Below are 17,665 nucleotides of genomic sequence, written 5' to 3'. Positions count from 1 at the left end.
AACTCATTAGTTTGGTAAATAGGATGCAAGTCGATACCTTCTATGCTGGCCAAGGGAAAAGTGAGCAAGGAAGCTACCCCCTTGCCATGAGTCAGTTCAGAAAGGGGCTTAGCTTGCAGTCTGCAGATCTAATTGATGCCTGGAACATTACGGGCTGTTTTCATTGCAAAGTTCATTCCTCTTCAGTTAGCTTAGCCTCAGCAAAAGGGGGTACTCTGAGTTAATGGGGAAGCAATGTCTTCACTGTAAGGAAAGAGATGGAGGGTTTTATTTTAAATAAGGATTGTTAATTCAGGCTAATTATCCCACAGTAAAAATACACCTTTTTTGGCAATGAAGACAAGTTCTTGGAGCAGCATCGGGTAACTGTACTAGCTATGCTAATCAAAACTGCTGCCTGTGCCTTCTGACAGTCCAGGCCAATCCCTTCAGCAGAACAGCATCAACATACTCGAGACAGAAGTTTTTGTGTATGGTTGGGATTTGAGCCAAGGGCAAAAGTTGAGTTATATTTCAAGTTAACTCTGCAGCAGAGAGAAGCCTGGAGACAGGGAGTGTTTTGCTGACCAAAGCCAGAACAGGGAGTCCTGAAGACATGTGAAGTACTTCCTTACTTGTAGGACTTCATGTTGGTGTTAAATTACTGGAAATGGTGCAGGATGGAAATGCAGTTCAATAGAACTATGTGTAAACAGATGTTTAAGAAAAAAAAAAATGTTTACATTAAATACGGAATCTTCTGTACTTTGTCTCTTTCCAATTAAATCTTAGACCTAAAACAAATTTAAGAACAGTTATCTCTTATGGCTCAAACCTTTCAAGACAAGATTTCCTTTACTTACGCGCCTTTGCCATTCTCTCCATACAACTCAGTAAAAATGGTTCTTCTCCCACCCATGCAATACCATCTAAATTCAAAGTTGATTACACCATGGCTACAATGGGCTTCAAATTAGTCTGTAGCTGCTGTATGAGCAGCCTCTGCTATCAGCAAGGAAGAAAAGTACGGTTGAAATATAGTGCTTAACTATTGCCAATGCAGAAGAAAGAACAAGGACTAAGATAAAGTGAGGATTGTCTTTTACTATTGAAGACAGAGAGGTCTTGGGGAAATCGCTGGAGCTCTTAGGGACTGCGACGTTATAAGTGATAATGATCAATTTCTATTTCTCTAATCTGTGCTGGATCCACACACAGGTATGAAAACCAGCTTTTGTCAATGTTGTTGGAAGAAATGTCTGAGTGGGCACTTGGAGCAGGTCTAATAAATAACAAGGTGTTATTTCCTCCTTTCTTTCTCTCTCTCTCTCTCTTTCTTTCTTTCTCTCTCTTTCTCTTTCTCTCTCTTTTTCTCCTTCTCTTTCTCTCTTCCTCTCTTCTTCTCTTTCTCTTTCTCTCTCTCTCTCTTATTTATTTTTTTCTCTATTTCTCTCTCCTTCTCTCCCTTTTTTTTTTTTTTTTTTTTTTTTTTTCACAGCCTTTCCAAGGCAGAGTTGCTCTTTACCTTTTTAGGTAAAATGCACCCGACAGGGGATGTACTACAGTTCATCATGTTAAACCTACTTACGCTGACAGAAACTAGAAATAAAATGGTTTTCCCACTGCAAGAGTATCTTCCCACGTAAATTACCATATCCAGCCTGTTCCAACTTAATATCAGTTTCTTTGTGATAACATGGAGTTGCCAAGCAACAAGGAAGACAGAGTCACAGATCTGGGCAGTCAGTCAAGCGCTCATTGTCAGTCCCGCTTCTCAGAACATTCTTTTTCTAGACTTCACTGCACTTTTTTCCATATTTCTTCCTATCCAAAAAAACATGGTCCTTTTGATTTTTTTTAGTAGTGCTTGGGAATGCTAGGGCTTATTTTTGTTAGAAACTTTCTATTTCAATATCCCAGCAGAAATTTCTATCAACCAACAACAGCACTGTGCAGCATACTTACATAATGAAACTGAAGCCTGGGATGAGATAATTTACGGGGGCTGTATTTATTTCTTTGAAAGGTTCATTAAAATCTCTCTAATTTGTCAGTATGAAGACTTATTTTATTTTATTGATATGCTGCCTTCTTTTGTTGTTGTTGTTGTTGTTTGTTTGTTTCCTACAATATGCTAACTTGCAAACTAAGTTGCCCACAAAAGCATCTAGGGACATACTGTAAACTAGACAGAGATAGATCAGCCCCATTTTCCTTTTGTTTTCATGACTCATTGGAGATTTTCATATATAGCTGCAAACACAAATACATGTCAAAAGCTCCAAAACAATGAAAAAAAATACAATTATTCTTAAAAGTATATATATATATATATATATATATATTTCTCTTTCCTGCATATTTTAAGAGAAATGCTATTAGTTCTGTTCAGACAAGCTTTCAGGAAACTCAGAATTAGTCTGATGGTCGTTTAGAGTGTTCTGAATTCCTTCTGAATGAATTTAACATTCAAAAACATTGCTTCAGCAAGCTTGATGCAAGGGGGAGTAAAGCATCTTATCCCAGGTTTAGTGAGCACTTCAGCATAAATATTAAAGTGGTTTTGGAGACCAGCCATATGATTTGGCACCTGACATGATCTTTCTGTTAGTTTATTGTACCATTTTCTAGGGTGGTTCATATCCAGATAATCTTTAAAAATACATTAGTTATTCAAAATTCATTCACAGATGACAGCAAGAAGCATCTCTGATTGAAAGGCTTCTTTTTGTTTTGCTTGTATGATAGTTTCTCCTATACCGTTCCAAAATGATACACATACATTCTGTATAACTACATAATACCTGCTTATCCTGAACAAATTTGTACCATCAGTTTTCCCTATAGGTATTCAAATATTGGAGCAATATTATTCAAAGTCAGCAGATGGCACTGATACACACTGTCTCAGTTTAGGAGAAAATCTGCATGAGATTTTGGATACAATATTATAGGAAAGAGAGAAGTTGTCCTCTCACAGGAGAGAGAAAAGGAATAGTAATATTATTTATTTTCCCACTTATGTTATTTCTACATAAGTATACAAAAACACACTTAGGAACTATGAACCTAAAAGAGATAAATTGCTCATATACATACAAAAATATTTTAATTCCATCAGTGTCTTCTACAGTGGCAGACTATGTGATTATTTGCACTTAAAATATGGCAAAGAAACTTGCAATGAGTCTGTGCGATATGACACATTCCTGTTACTGTCATACAATTGAGTAAAGATGCAGGAGAGCAACACTAAATAGAATCACTGAAGAAAATTCAAAGGGAGAGAGATTATCCCAGCTACTGACTCACTCTCAAACTACTTCCAGATGTCTGCTAATGCATTCATGATAACTCCTTTCTATTTCTTTAAAAGAGACTTCCCAAAATTATAAACCTCAGGCAACATGAACTCTCAACAACTCTTGAGAAAGATCATTACAAGTATGCGTACATGTATACAAGCAACAGAAAAAATAGATCATCATATCAGTTTTTATTTATTATAGAGATATTTAGTTGTAATTTTATGGCAGTCTAGAGTTGTTGGGTGTTCTTGCATTTTATCAGTAACATTTTTAAATCCAAATAAATTTCATAATTCTACTGCTAATAATGTAAAGTACGTAATGGGGAAAATTTTACTTGATACACTTCATAACCTTTTCTTCTAAGTCAGCACTTTTGAATTTTTAAAAAATTGATGAAATCAAATAGAGATAGCTAGAATGGGTTTGGTTTTTCTTTTTAATATTTTAAGATAAATGCACTAAAGAGGTTTAAGAAAAGATCCTTTAAAACAGATTTTCTTTTGTTCCACTTATTTAGCTTTGCATGTTTATGCCGGCAGACTTACTTTTGCACAGGTCAGATTACTGCAATCCTTTTCTAATTAAAAATTAGATATTCTGAAGATTGAGGATTTGGGAACATTCAAATATTTGTTTCCAAGTGACACAGTCTGCAGCATAAGCTGTTCTGATATATAAACCAGCAGCACAGTTGGTGATGTTATTTTTACATATCTACATAACTATTTATATGAGACTTATTTGTATTGTACTTGTATTGTTTTATTAATAAGTGCACAATAAATGTAAATATTTTATCACTATTCATTTGCAATGATAAAACATAATAGAACAGAAAACAGAAAAGGACAGGACATAGTGGTGATAAATTTGCCTTTCTGACCTCTAGCAAACTATGGCAGGAACTAGAAAACTGGAAATTGCAAGAAAACTATTTATTTATTTATTTTTAATATAAGGAATGTTAAATGTGCTTACTTACACTGCTATAGGCTTAAGTCTTATATTCATACATTCAGAAACAAAAATACTCATATCCTGAACTAAACCAAAATAAATTTAGGTCACATCTCTCACTGACAACAGCAAGCATCAGAGGCCATAAAATGCTAAGCAGCATCTATGGGTGACAAGCCTGAGCACCTCCTACTTCAAAGATGGCAACAGGTTTCCATTGCACTGCTGACAACGTACCATAGAGCTTCCTGAAACAGCAGCACATGGTGCTATTTTTTCCTCAACTTTTACTGCTCTAACAATAGAATGTGGGCAGCAACAGTCCACAAAGCTTTACCCACCAGAGGTGTCTCAACTGAGACAGCCATTCTTACAGTGATCTGACTTTTCGGGCAACTATCAGATGATAATATTTTAGAGTTGGTATGACCAAAGAGCTGATGGATGCTGAACATAAACAGAAATCCAAGGTGAAAAGGTCACTTTCTTCAAGCTGGGTGGTTACTACATGGCAAGGCCCACAGAAAGAGGATCTAACTTATGAGTCATACCATGCTCCTCCGAATAGCCAAACTCATGGCAAGAAACTTTTCCCCAAGCCTTTCCTGGAAACCTTCCATGCTAATCTGCACAAATTGAAAGAAATCTTTCCTTTGTTGGAGAATAAAAGTGATTCATTCACTGCATAATTTAATGGTCTGAAGAATCAGGTGTTGGAGACAGAAAGGCATGTAGAGGTAATTGAGTCTGAAATCATTGATCTGGAGAAAATGGAACCAGAGCATAAATCCATTGCCAAGTGTAATCAGATCTTCTGCTCACAGAAGGGATAAAACAAATGGAAAAACACAAACAAGCCAACATTATCTGAGCTCTGTGCTGCCCAGCTGAAGAGTAGGATGGAAAGGAATGTCTCCCACGGGGACCTGGCTACTGTCTTTTGCAGGATTTCCATAGACCCAGAAAAAAAGGGGGCATCCAGAATGGTTTCCTCTAAAATAGTAGGACTGATGAAAAGCAAACTGTTGGTGTTCTTTGCAACTAGAGCAAGGCAAACAACTCACAGTAAATAATATTTTCCCTGAATAGTAATGTCCTTATTTGGACACTAATTTGCACAGAAATTGTCAAGAAACACATTGTTATTTCTATGCAGTTACTGTTGATATAAATTACTTGAAAAGTGGTTTAGGTGGATATATTTTGGTATATCACTTACTCATGAAAGCCTTTGATGGAAAGTAGCTTTGAGGATTATATAGGTTAATTAAAAAAATAAAGATGTTCTGATTACAATCCCATGTTACAATTTTATTCCCTGAATAAAAGAACTTTTAGAGTCAGGTTTCCAATTTAAAACCCCCCAGCCTGTTAAAAGAAAATTATTTTCTTAACTATGAACAGTTCATTTCACGATGTTGGTTAACTGAATCTGCAGCTGTAATCCTCAATAGGGTGACCAACAGCAAGCAGAATGTGTTAATTTTACCAGCAGGCTATGAGAGAGATCATGAAGATACTACTACATTCTATAGGTTTGCTAATTTAATGGATCTACAGACTGTCTGACACAAATGATGTCAAAAAAAGCCACACAAAAAATATATATACATAAATATTCAATAAGGGGAAGTGGAATAAAGGCTACTTCTGCCTCCTCAGATGTGACAAATGAATAATTGAAAAGTGGTTGCTTTGTGTGTGGTTGCTGCAGTTTATATACAGTCATCATTTAACAAATTTAGTAACCACATATATCAGCAAGTAACAGGTAAAAGATTATCACTGCATCAAACAACTTCTGTATTAAGCATTCTAATAAAGAGAGCATAAACTAGGAGCTTCATAGTTGTCTCAATTTATAAAAGAAGGGATATGTAAAAAAAGGAGCTTCCTTACTGTATTCCTGAGGGCAGACCCACTATCTAACACAAGGGACACAGGACAATCATTTGGAAAACTGGGATACTGGCTTAGTTGGTCACGTATGTTTTGTTAAATGAACTTCTTTCTCAACAAATGGGCTCCCATGTGGTGACTCTTGAACCTTCTAATTGGTACAACATGCCAATTATTTGATCAAATGTCTGCTTGTTGTTTTCATAATCCTCCAACACATTAAAACCAGTGGCAACTTTGTCTTTAAAAGAGCCTTCATGGTTGCATCAAAGTGATTTAGAAAGTGACTAACATGGCCAAACCCATGGTCCCTCTAAATTCCCCTTGCAGATTTCACCAAATCAGAGAAAATATAAATCTGCTCCTCAGAAGAGAACAATTCTGAGGGGCTCCGAAGTACAAACATGCTGACCCTACAAGCCTCAATAAAGAATACACTGAAATGCAGGACTGGAAACCAACACAAAGCAAGAAAAAGACCAATGTGTATAATAGAAAGACCGCAATATTACTGTAAAAGCAGAAACTCTATGAAACACAACTGGAAGAAATAAATAGCAAGCACAAATAATGCTCAGTAAAAGTTTGCTAGAAAATAAGATCATTTTGTTAGGGAAAGAATGTAGCATCACTGAAGACAGAAGACAAGAAGGAAAATGTAATAAAACAAGGTATTTACATATTTTTAATTAGGAAATTGGTTGGAATAACTAAATCAATGAAGTATTTGCATGATCCATACTGATAAAAGAGAAATGTATTGGTCTCCTAGGGTTTTCTTTTTTTCCTTTGAAATTACTGAGTCGGGTTTTAAGAAGCAAAAATATTGATATCTTCTCCGTGATTGTCAGCTATTCATACAGAAACTTTACACCTCAGTGTGCATGGTAACTCCTAATTCCTTGTTATCATGTCATAAAACATTAGTGGCCTAATTTTCTTGATTGCATTAATTTTTTTTTTGGTCATTATTTGACTGATGTATATATCTCCTGAACTAATTATAAAGGGCTTTTTCATTCACCTACTGCCACCTTAAACAAAAAGATCTGACAGATGATACTCTTGTTGAAAACAAAGTTTAAAGTTTCATAATTGGCTGAAAGATAATACTTGATTTTCCCCCCATCAGAGCACAGGAGTTCCTTATTAAAAAGTAAGGATGACTACTTTGTTCGGTAGAGTGCAATATAGTGGCAAATTAAAGAATAGTTCAAATATATTAGATTCATAGAGTCTAACAGCCAAATCAAAAGGTGTATGTTTGTAAAGCATGTTGGAACAGAGCGTTATCCTGAAATTGGGGACATGGGATCCAGGTGATAACTCTTAGACCCGGTTCTGTCTCAGGGATGAATTAGTGTGCTGACAAATTAATTGTAGTTATGGTTTCCCTTATTGCACTGCTATAGTACCCTTGTTTAAAGTATTTAAGATAGCAAAGATGAAATTGTCTAGTTCTAACAGGAAAAAGATTAATAAAAGGACAAAGTTATTACAGTGTTGTATATATATAAAATATTAGGACCACATCAACTACTTCAGTTTCAGGTGTTTGGTGAGCCCTTTACACACTATTCCTAAAAATCAACTTTATAATAGCACTCCAAACTACCAGTAAACCAATTAATTTTTCACTAGTAACTATCAAATCTATGATTCTCTGTAATACCTGTGCATATACTTGAATTTATTTTTAAGTTAAAAAATACTGGTATATTGGTTTGTGGGACAGGTAGTATGGTTTAGGAGACAGCTCTGCCTGCCAGGGTGTTAGGCAAGGCACTTAAACATTGGCAACTACATCTTCTTTCCCACCTTTCATCTGGCTTGTTTATCTCAACCTAGAAATTCTGTGATTCTGTGATTCTGTGATTCTGTGATCTGGAGAACAGACTGTAAGAGACAGGGCTCTCTAGCATACATTCTACACAAAAAGATGCTCAAGGGGACTCATTATATTAATGTGAGACTACTATAAAAAAACAATGCTGCACATGGTCATTATATAGAGTAGGACAATGATGAAAATACAGGCATGGAATCCTCTGATCTTTGAACAACAAAGCCTGTTTTGAAAGAGCAGCCTCATCACGCAAACATGTCTGCTCATATAATGTACTTTAACCACATCACTGCATGGTACACAGCTGCAGTGGAACCATGTACATGGCAATAAAAGCATATGTGAAATTGCAGAATGGATGATGCCTTGTATTATCACTCAGGTTGCTGCTAGTAAGACACCTATTACAACTCTTTCTTATACTTTTGTCACATAAAATTTAATTCCTGCATATTAATAGGCAATTTAGAGTCTATCTTCATGGTAGCACAGTCACAGTTATTTTTTCTAAGTGTGCACTGATCTGTATTTTTCATTGTAGAATTTTATCTTCCATTTTATCTTGCAGTGTTTTCTACTGTAAGATATTCTGAACTTTTTGGTGGTCCATTCCTGTTTCAGCTGTTCAGACTGTTTCTATATGATCAGCACTCTGTTTGCTCAGTCCCAGCAAAACATTTTCAAAATTGTTACTGAAAATGTTAAATAGAGGTTTCAGAATCTTCATGGGATATCACCAAGTTCTCCCCATTCAGAGAACAAGAAAAAAAAAAAAAGTAAAAAAAGCCATTTATTCCAATCCTTTACATTGTAACTTTTAAGTTATGTTTGAAAGAATCTTCATTCTCATCCTATTAGAGACTAGTCTATAAAAAATATTTGTTGAAATCTGTCTCCAAAATGTCTTTATGTCTAAGATATACACATATTGACCTGATCATTCTTATCCATATGTCTTCACTGAATAAGTCAGAAGATTGATGATGTGTGACATTCTTTTACAAAAAGGAGTTCAGTTCTTCCCCAATATCATGTCATTTCTCTTTATTATGATTTCAATTAATTTCCTTCATATGGAAATCAGATGTATTAGTCTATTTCTGCCAAATTCAGCTGAGGAGTCCTCTTAAAATATTTAGTTATACTACAATCTTCCATTCCTCTGATTCCAGGATTACAGATCACATAGTTCATCAATTCTATATTTTAGTTCCTTCAAAGTTCTTGTATATCTGCCATATGATCCCATCTTTTGTTTCTTTTTTTCCCCTAAAACTTCTCCAAACTTTTCACATTTAAAAATGAGCCCACAGATATATAATCTATTCTAGACACAATTACGTAGTGCCTGATTTGTGAAAAACATTCCTTCAATATAGATCAAGTTTTCCATATACTAAAGAGAAATGAAAGATCATGAACAAATTAGGCCATATTTTCTCACATTAACTAAGTTGGGAGGAGGTGAGATCTGAAAAGTCTGAAAAACAGAACTACACATAGGCACTCCAGTTACCGTGTTCACCTGATGAAAAGACTGTTGGCAGGGTGCCATGTGCCTTAATGATGTCACTGCCAGTGCTATTCTTGGTCTCCAAATGCTCCCCATGGTTTGTTTCCAAATAGGTGTTTTCATATGTAGTAGAGTGGCAGGTGACATTTGATTGTAAAAGCAAAACTTTCAAGTATCATATGAAAATTTGAAAAAGCAGCCAAGATTTGCCTTATACATCTCTCTAGCTGGATGGCATATAAAATAAGAAACAGCAACCCACTTTTCTGCCTTGTCATATGGCCGAGATTGTTTCACAGTTAAAGTAATCTCTGTTTTTTGCATCTTAAAGGAGGCAGGGTTGTGCAAATACTCATATTCTTCTAAGAGCAAGAGCTCTGTTTTGAGACAATATGATACATGCCAGGAGTTTGTAATGAGGTATTCTTATAGAAAAAAATTCTGGGACCATTACATTTTATTTTGCAGCTGTGAATACTCTGCCAAAGTGTACATGAAATAAACTATTTTCAGTAGTCCTTGTTGAGAAACCATTCTTGTTCTTAAAGTTCAACATTTAGGGTTGACAGAAAATGAATATTCTTCTAAACACATCACTGTAACTCAGAAAACACTCTTAATCTTAATAATAGCAACAATAATAAACAATAGTGTTGTTAGAAATAGAATATATTTCTAAATGTCAGTAATGGTATTTTTAAACAAAAAAGGCTAGCAATGTACTGTAAATATGTGCTATGAGGAACATTAGCATGTAGCTGCCAGACAATGTCAATGAAGTATTTCATTATTCAATTATGAAATCATCATGCTTGATATTATTACATAAACTCCAGATCTGATGCAGAGTACATTTGAGAGATTCCAAGCAGCCTCTGAGGTCCTCATTAACCCTCTGCCAAGCAGAGTTCACAGATAATTTTTAAATAAATGTAAAGATTGTATCTAGCTGTAGACCAGTTCTATAATATTATTCTTCCCTCATTGTGATGAAAACATGGTTAAGGTAGAACAGAAAACTTTGATTTCTGTTCTTCTCTAGACCACATAGGTACATGTACCATTTTCAAATGAATTAGCACAAAATGTCATTTATGGAATCTTCCTTTAGACACATCTGTTTTACACCTGTTTTCTTGATGTTTGTTTCTCTCTATCATCTTCTGATGATCCAAATATCTGCCCTCTCATGGAAACTTTCAGTTGGACACATGAAAATATATGAACAATCTTCCTACCTTTAGCAAGTAAGCTTGGCAGTCACTGACATAATCGTACTCCAGTCCATCAAAGGTATAATAATGTCGATCACCATAAATAGTGCATACAGCTGGACAAGGGTAACTAGTGCAATTGAATATCCCTCTCCGACAAACACTGTAAGGAAGAGCAACAATCAGTATCATCTCATAGCATTTTCTTTTCTACACAGTGTTGAGTATTTGGCCATCAGCACACAGATACAAGGATCCATAAGAAATTAATACAAAATCTTAAAAATTTTATGACTTACGCAAATATTTTCTATCACTGCCTCCAGTAGAGCTAAAACACTATATCATAACATGCTCATTCATAAAACATCAATATTATATTTTTTCTTAAGAAATTTTGTTACATTTACTAAGATATAAATGGCACTTATTCAGTGCAAAGGACCTTCAGTAGCTGCCTGTAAGATTTCAGGGTATCATACAAGTATGGAATGAGTTTAAGAAATAAATGCTTATACTTTGAGGGATTACCTTTCCTGCCAGCTATATTAAGAGACATGCTTGAATTTGTTCAAAAGTAGCAGTACAAAAAATTATGAGAACCTCTGGTTGTGCGTGTCCAAGTTTATAAGCTCAATCAACTTGTCAATAATGCATTCAGCTAATTAAAAATGGATAGGCCAAACTTTTGGTATTTTGATAATTCAATGAATATTGAAGTAAAGACAGCTATTTTGGCTAGCAAATTATAAAGGATGAAAAATTGTTTTGTGTCATCATGAGTCAGGTTTTTCAGAAAAGATGCTGGGCACTATCCCATTTTCCAGTATTAATGTGGTTTTTTGTTGTTGTTTGTTTTTAATTTCCTTTCTATTTTTATTGCCCATTTACTTCCTTTATAGTCCCTCATGCTGAATGGTAAACTCACACTGCAAACAGTCCCATTTCCAAGGTGCAGCCTATTTACCAGTTAGACATTTAATTTTCCTTTTTTTCTCTCTGGTTCTCTTTCCTGATAATCTATTCACAAGACACCAGATGTCTTTTCTCTAGAGATTACCTGATATGTGTGTAACCAAACATTTGTTCTTGATGCCTTTTCAACTTTCTTATCCACTGCTTCCTTTTCAGACCTGAAGAAGCACTCACCCAAGTCTGTCTATTCTTCCAAGACTATTATTGAGCCTAATAACAGATATTTCTTGCAACTGTCTATAAACAAGCATATACATTTTTGATTTTCAATTTAGTCAACACATTTTCTATGCCAGTTTCATTGCGTGACTAGACTGGGATGATTTGGAAATATGTAAAATGCATGCCACTCACCAAGTGTAACAAGGTGTAGCTATGACTTCTCCTGACAAAAATTCCCTGTCTTTCCAGGTGCATGGACAACTGTCAGGAATATAACATTTCCCTCTGTGTTCAGCCATCCTTTGAAATAAAAGAATTATTAAGATGAAAAAGTAAATTCTTAAGTATATCAACATAGATCAATGCCCAAATCACATCAAGGGCAACTGGCCTTGCATCCAGCCAGGGACAATCTTTCCAGCAGCAAAAGCTGCCCAGATCAAAAAGTGTCCTCTGTGCACCGCTGGAGACCTCACAAAGCTCACAGTTATGGCTCCTCCTTCTACCTCAAAGACAGGATGTTGGTGTGAGGCAGCAGCTCCTCTGCAAGAGCACAGGTGGTGTAAATGCTCCTCCCTGCAAACTGCAACTGCAAAACCAAGTATCTTTCAAGGGCAGTGCCCCACCTAACTATACAGCATCCTTGTGTTATGCACGCTGCTGAGGCTACAGCCAGGCTGCCCTTCTTTCTGTGCTGCTCCATCATTCTCATGTACCAGAGAAACAGTCGGACTGGCATGCCTGCTCCTCTGTCCAGAGCAGCACTCACCCTGTTCTAAGCACAGGAGAGCGAGTCGGGCTATGCTAGCTGTTGCAGGGTTGGCAGAATCAACAAAATACTGCTTACAAAGAGCAGTGCTGAAGGTTACTTGCCTACACCAGGGAAATTGAAACAACTGGCAAGGTTAGACCATTTAATGCAAAAAGTTGCAATTCCAACTAGATCATGAATAAGTGACCCAGAGATGTGGCTAACTACTTTTTGCTGTCTCCTACTTTCCTACTATTTGGCAGCATTAACTTTTTAAAAATGATATACTGCTGGTGTTGCTCTGGAGGGGAGCACTTTCTGCAGTTGTCACTGCAACTGTTAAAAGTAGAAGCAGAGGGTTTTGTTCCTCAAATATGATCTGGAGATTGCTTCACTTGAAGCTAAAGCTGAAATTAAAAGGAATACACAGATTAGAGTTTTCTTCTCCACATAATTAAAGGTTCGTTAAAAATTAATTGATTTTAAGGAAAGTCAACTTAAATATTCATAAATATGATTAAAATGGGAAAGCACTAGAATGGATGCCTTAGGAAGGTCATTTAGAGTTTCCATGAATGGAAGTGAGTTTAAAATCTGCCACGAATAATATAGGTACTGCTGACACTACCTGAAGGCAGGAGAATGACTTAGGTGGCCCCATGAGGTCCTTTCCATACTACTCTGCTTCTGTGATTCGACAATACCCTTGTAACTCTATCTCAGTGTTAGGATATGTTTAAGGACAGCTTTGGATGATGAAATTACTGGGATTCTCAGCTCACTTCCTCATGAAATTTTGAGCTGTGCTATTTCAGGTTTTATAGAACATTCCAGAGAGCTTCAGCATTTCTTTTTCTTTGCCACCTCTTTAGTTACTAGCTAAAAGAAAAACAAGTTGTGTAAGAGCTTTAAGAATAGAAAATTTAAAGCACTTTTGTTTTAAGAGGACCATTCTTTGCATAACAGAGTTTGTCCTGCCATGTGTTTCCAAAGGAAAGGGCTTCACTACCATTCACAGTAGTGCTTAGTCATCTGGGAACATTACAAGTTTTTGGAAGGGCAATTCTAGCAGTCTCACTACACTGTGATCTGTGCACAACCAGTATACTGTCAAGGGACCATTGACTACTATTCAGGAAAATAAAATCAAATGTTGATTTAAAAAAAAAATGGTGAGCAATCCACTTGAGGTCAAATTGCAGCAAGACTCAAATCTGAAAGTGCACACAGAAGGTATTGGAGGGGGAACAGGCGGGGGAAGGAGTGAGTGGTAGTAGATCCTGACAGAGACTTCACAACAAGTGTTTTTAGCTTTCATACTTTGATTTGACCCCTACAGAGCTCAGCAGACTGTTTCTGGGCATCAAATAAAAATATGTGAGTGGAGAGAACAAAAACTTTGGCTGAGTTCAAAAGAGCAGAGAGTGAATGAAGAGGAAGTGTGCAGGATACAGCTCATACCCCCTCCCTCCCTCCCTACCCCCATCAATACCATAACCCTGACTAGAAGTCTGGGTGAGACAATTACTTGTGTAGTAGGCAGGAACACAGATAGTTTACTTTATGATTTATGTCATGTTTGCTTCTATACTCATAATAACCTGTACTGAGCAAAAGTTGGGAATCGTCCCCTGTCCAGACAGTCCCAAATACCAGTTAATCAGACTGTTTGTGTAAGCTGGGTATCTCATGAGATACTGGAATCATGGTATCAGGATGGAAATACCATGGGACTCCAGGAAAACATGGAGCCTCATATCAGCAGGAAGGAGAAAAGGACTGTGAGAGACAAAAGAGACAGTCTTTTAAATGTAACTATATTTTCAAAAATAGATAGAGCAATTGATAAAGTTTCAAAATTAGAGGTGTGATGCCAGTGGAATTTAAAAAGAGGAATACACAGAGTCAAACTGTAAAAAATATGCACATAATGTACTGCTGAAGCTTACCCAGGGGGGCAAATACAGCCGCTGGCACAGGGTGGTGAAGGGACACAGGAGAAGTTCATGGCAAGGTTTGCACAGGAGATCCCGCAATTCACACCTGCTGCCGGTAATCCAGGTGCAGGAGATCTGCAGTCATAGTAGATTTTCCCTTCTGGGCATGTGTGAACTTCAACCATAAAATACAGGTTAAATGAGATTAACTGCTCCCTTACACTGACTACTTTCTAGATGTTTTAGTTCAAAATCTATTTATTTTAGTGCACTGTTAGCATACAACATAGTGCATACAGGAATACATTCTGAGTAAAAGTCTATAGCTTCATTTTTATTACAGAAATATATAACGATATATGTTTTAATGTAAAACAATAAAACTATTTAATGTTAGGCATCTGTATCTATGCACCCTGGATCTAATACACAGTCAATTCTTAAAGGAATTAATGCCTCATTATGCCTCAGGGTGGGCAGATTCTTTAGAAGTGGCAGTTTTCGGTATACTGGAATCCCTTCTGAATTCACTAGAAATTTCTTTAAAATTTACTTGCTAGAAATCAAGGTCCTAAAATTTGGATACCAAGCCTTAATTTAGGTATTCCTAAACATCCTGACCTACACCTCGCATTTAAAAACAAAAAAATCCCAAGTGACAAAGCAGTACAATTTTTACTATACAAGCAGGAAAAAAAAAAAAAAAAAAAAAAAAAAAAAAAAAAAAAAAAACTTGTGCTACTAATCTCCTATTTTAAATACATCAGGACATTAAGTGTATCAAAATTATTGTAGACATGAGGGTAAAAAATGATTATTCAGTGTCAAAAACTTCCTCTGTGCAACTGTAAGAATAGACAAGATGATTTACCTGTATTGTCTGTAGTAGCTTCCATACATCTCACTGTTCCATTCAAACACTGGCTGATTAAAAGAAAAGCGAACCCATCTTTATTCTATGGGAAAATGTACATAGCCACCACGTTTAAAAAATAATAATAATAATAACAAAATACAATTTACCCCCGACTTAAACAACAGAAATCAGGAGGAGAACAGTGATTAAAATCTGAAAGTGCAAGTTCTGACCAACATTTTCTTGGCTCTTCTAAATACTGATGTGTAATGAAGGCCCAGATTCACAAAGGTGGTTAGGTACTATTTAACTGTCTAAGTTTCACCAAAATAAAAAATAAAGTGGGTACTTAAGTCTCTCTGGGAACATAGGACCAGGTCGTTCAGGATGCTGGCAGTGTAACACAAAACCTTATCTGCCCTCGTGAATACAGAAGGCTACATCATGCAAAATTGCTTGTTGCAGAAAAGGTAGGATACATAGCTTTATTCTTTTGCTAGTAAAATGCAGAATAGCAGAAAAACACATTAGACAATAGAACTAGTCTACTTTTTTTTTTTTTCTTTTTCCTCATTAAATAAAATGTAAAAAACAGAGCATAGGAATAACAGAAAGTGAAACCCCCACTCTCACCTCTTCAACTGCATGATTACAAAGCTTCAGTTATAACAACTGCAATATATGAGACCTCACCAAGAGCCAGTCTTGACACTCAGGTACCAGACATGTTTTTTAATTAGCAGATTGAGAGCACTCCTTGTAAAATGAACAAGTTTGACTGGGAAACCTGGGAGGTTTCCTCACTCATTTCAGTGAGGCCATGATTCCATCACAAATTCATAATACAAAATGACACAAATATAGCTCCCTACAGGCCTTTGTTTGAAAGACTTCCCAAGATAGAATCACATTGTTTATTCTTTGGATACCAGCCTCACTTTGCTATCATAATGCCCCAAGTCTAAGAACAGCACTGCAATCTTGATGCATGTATTTTGAGATACTCTTTAGTCCCTGGCTTACAGAATATTTATGGTATCTTCTTCTTAAAATAACTGAGTATACAATACAATTTATATTAAGCTACCTATCAATAAGTGTCTAAAAGAAATCAAATCTTGATACAAGAGACTTTCATTCTATGTGAAGAAAAAACAAACAAACAAATCTCAGGACTCTTGAGTAGCATCTGAGCTGTAATACACAAAAGATAAAACCCTTGGCACTGAAACCTACCAGGAGCCTGTTGGTGTAGGGACGATTTCTCCAGGCTGTAGGGCTTTGCCTTTGTAATGACAACGACAGGCAGATCTGTTAAAAGAATATTTATACATATAGATACAAAAGCAAAATGAAATGGTATTTAAAGGCAATTATCAAGCTGTTATGATAAGAAGGCTTTGTAATTCACTAATTCAATCTCTTTGAAGGTCCCTTCATCTGGACTATTCCATTCCATTCCATTCCATTCCATTCCATTCCATTCCATTCCATTCCATTCCATACTATGCTTTTAATTTATATTTACAACATACTTCTAACATTAAAGGATAACACTCTATCTGTATTGAAGTTAATGGCAATACCCCCACCATCTTCAAAAAAGCCAGGCCTTTCCTCAATCTCCATCTTATGTATGTGCTATTTCTGTGCATTACAGTCTTATAGAAAGAAGCGTTCCTCCCTAGTTATGGGAGTAGTGTGGCAACATGTAGTTCCTGTTCAAAGTAGTTTAAAAATCATAGGAGAGAGGAATTGTCATAGAAAAATCCATTAACCCTGACCTTGACAGGGTTCCAGCCAGACAGGACAGAAGTAGTAACAGAATTTCCTAGAAGCCGCCCAGTAATATAGCAATACCTGGTTACCTCACACTCTTCAGTTGTTTGAAGCAGTCCTCATCCCAACAGTATGAACTTTACAGATCTTTCCAAAATACATGTCACAATGAACAGCAGTATCTCTGAATAATCTTGAAATTTGTATAAATATTCATTCTATTTTTTACTCAGTACCTGAACTCAGTAACCCACAGTTGTAAGCTACAAGCTGTAGGTACACAATTACAGAAACTATATCCTTTCATTGACTATTTCCTTCCATCTAACTGGAAATTCTTGCACTGTGAGAAAGTAAAAATACCTCTAGCCACTTTATCCATACTATGACTTCATGGAGTGCTGCTATGTGCATCCCTTCCAATTTTTTCTTAAGTGTTAAAAACAAGCGTTTCATGTGAAAATACTTCCCCATGAATTAAAAAAA

The 17,665-nt window shown here is 36.1% G+C and overlaps 1 protein-coding gene across 1 annotated transcript in view; it reads right to left on the bottom strand.

Annotated features, from left to right (window-relative positions):
* Positions 1–17,665, bottom strand: part of OTOGL (otogelin like) — a 96,719-nt gene that overhangs the window by 48,280 nt on the left and 30,774 nt on the right. Inside the window, exons 21-25 of the mRNA XM_032207556.1 lie at positions 16,637–16,711; positions 15,416–15,468; positions 14,557–14,719; positions 12,049–12,156; positions 10,744–10,882 (exon numbers count right to left, since the gene is read on the bottom strand). Coding sequence (XP_032063447.1) covers positions 10,744–10,882; positions 12,049–12,156; positions 14,557–14,719; positions 15,416–15,468; positions 16,637–16,711 — 538 coding nt within the window. The remainder of the gene's footprint in view (positions 1–10,743; positions 10,883–12,048; positions 12,157–14,556; positions 14,720–15,415; positions 15,469–16,636; positions 16,712–17,665) is intronic.

The sequence above is a fragment of the Aythya fuligula genome, chromosome 1, assembly GCF_009819795.1.
Source record: "Aythya fuligula isolate bAytFul2 chromosome 1, bAytFul2.pri, whole genome shotgun sequence".
Classification (NCBI taxonomy): Eukaryota; Metazoa; Chordata; class Aves; order Anseriformes; family Anatidae; genus Aythya; species Aythya fuligula.
This window is presented reverse-complemented; position numbering and strand designations above follow the sequence as displayed.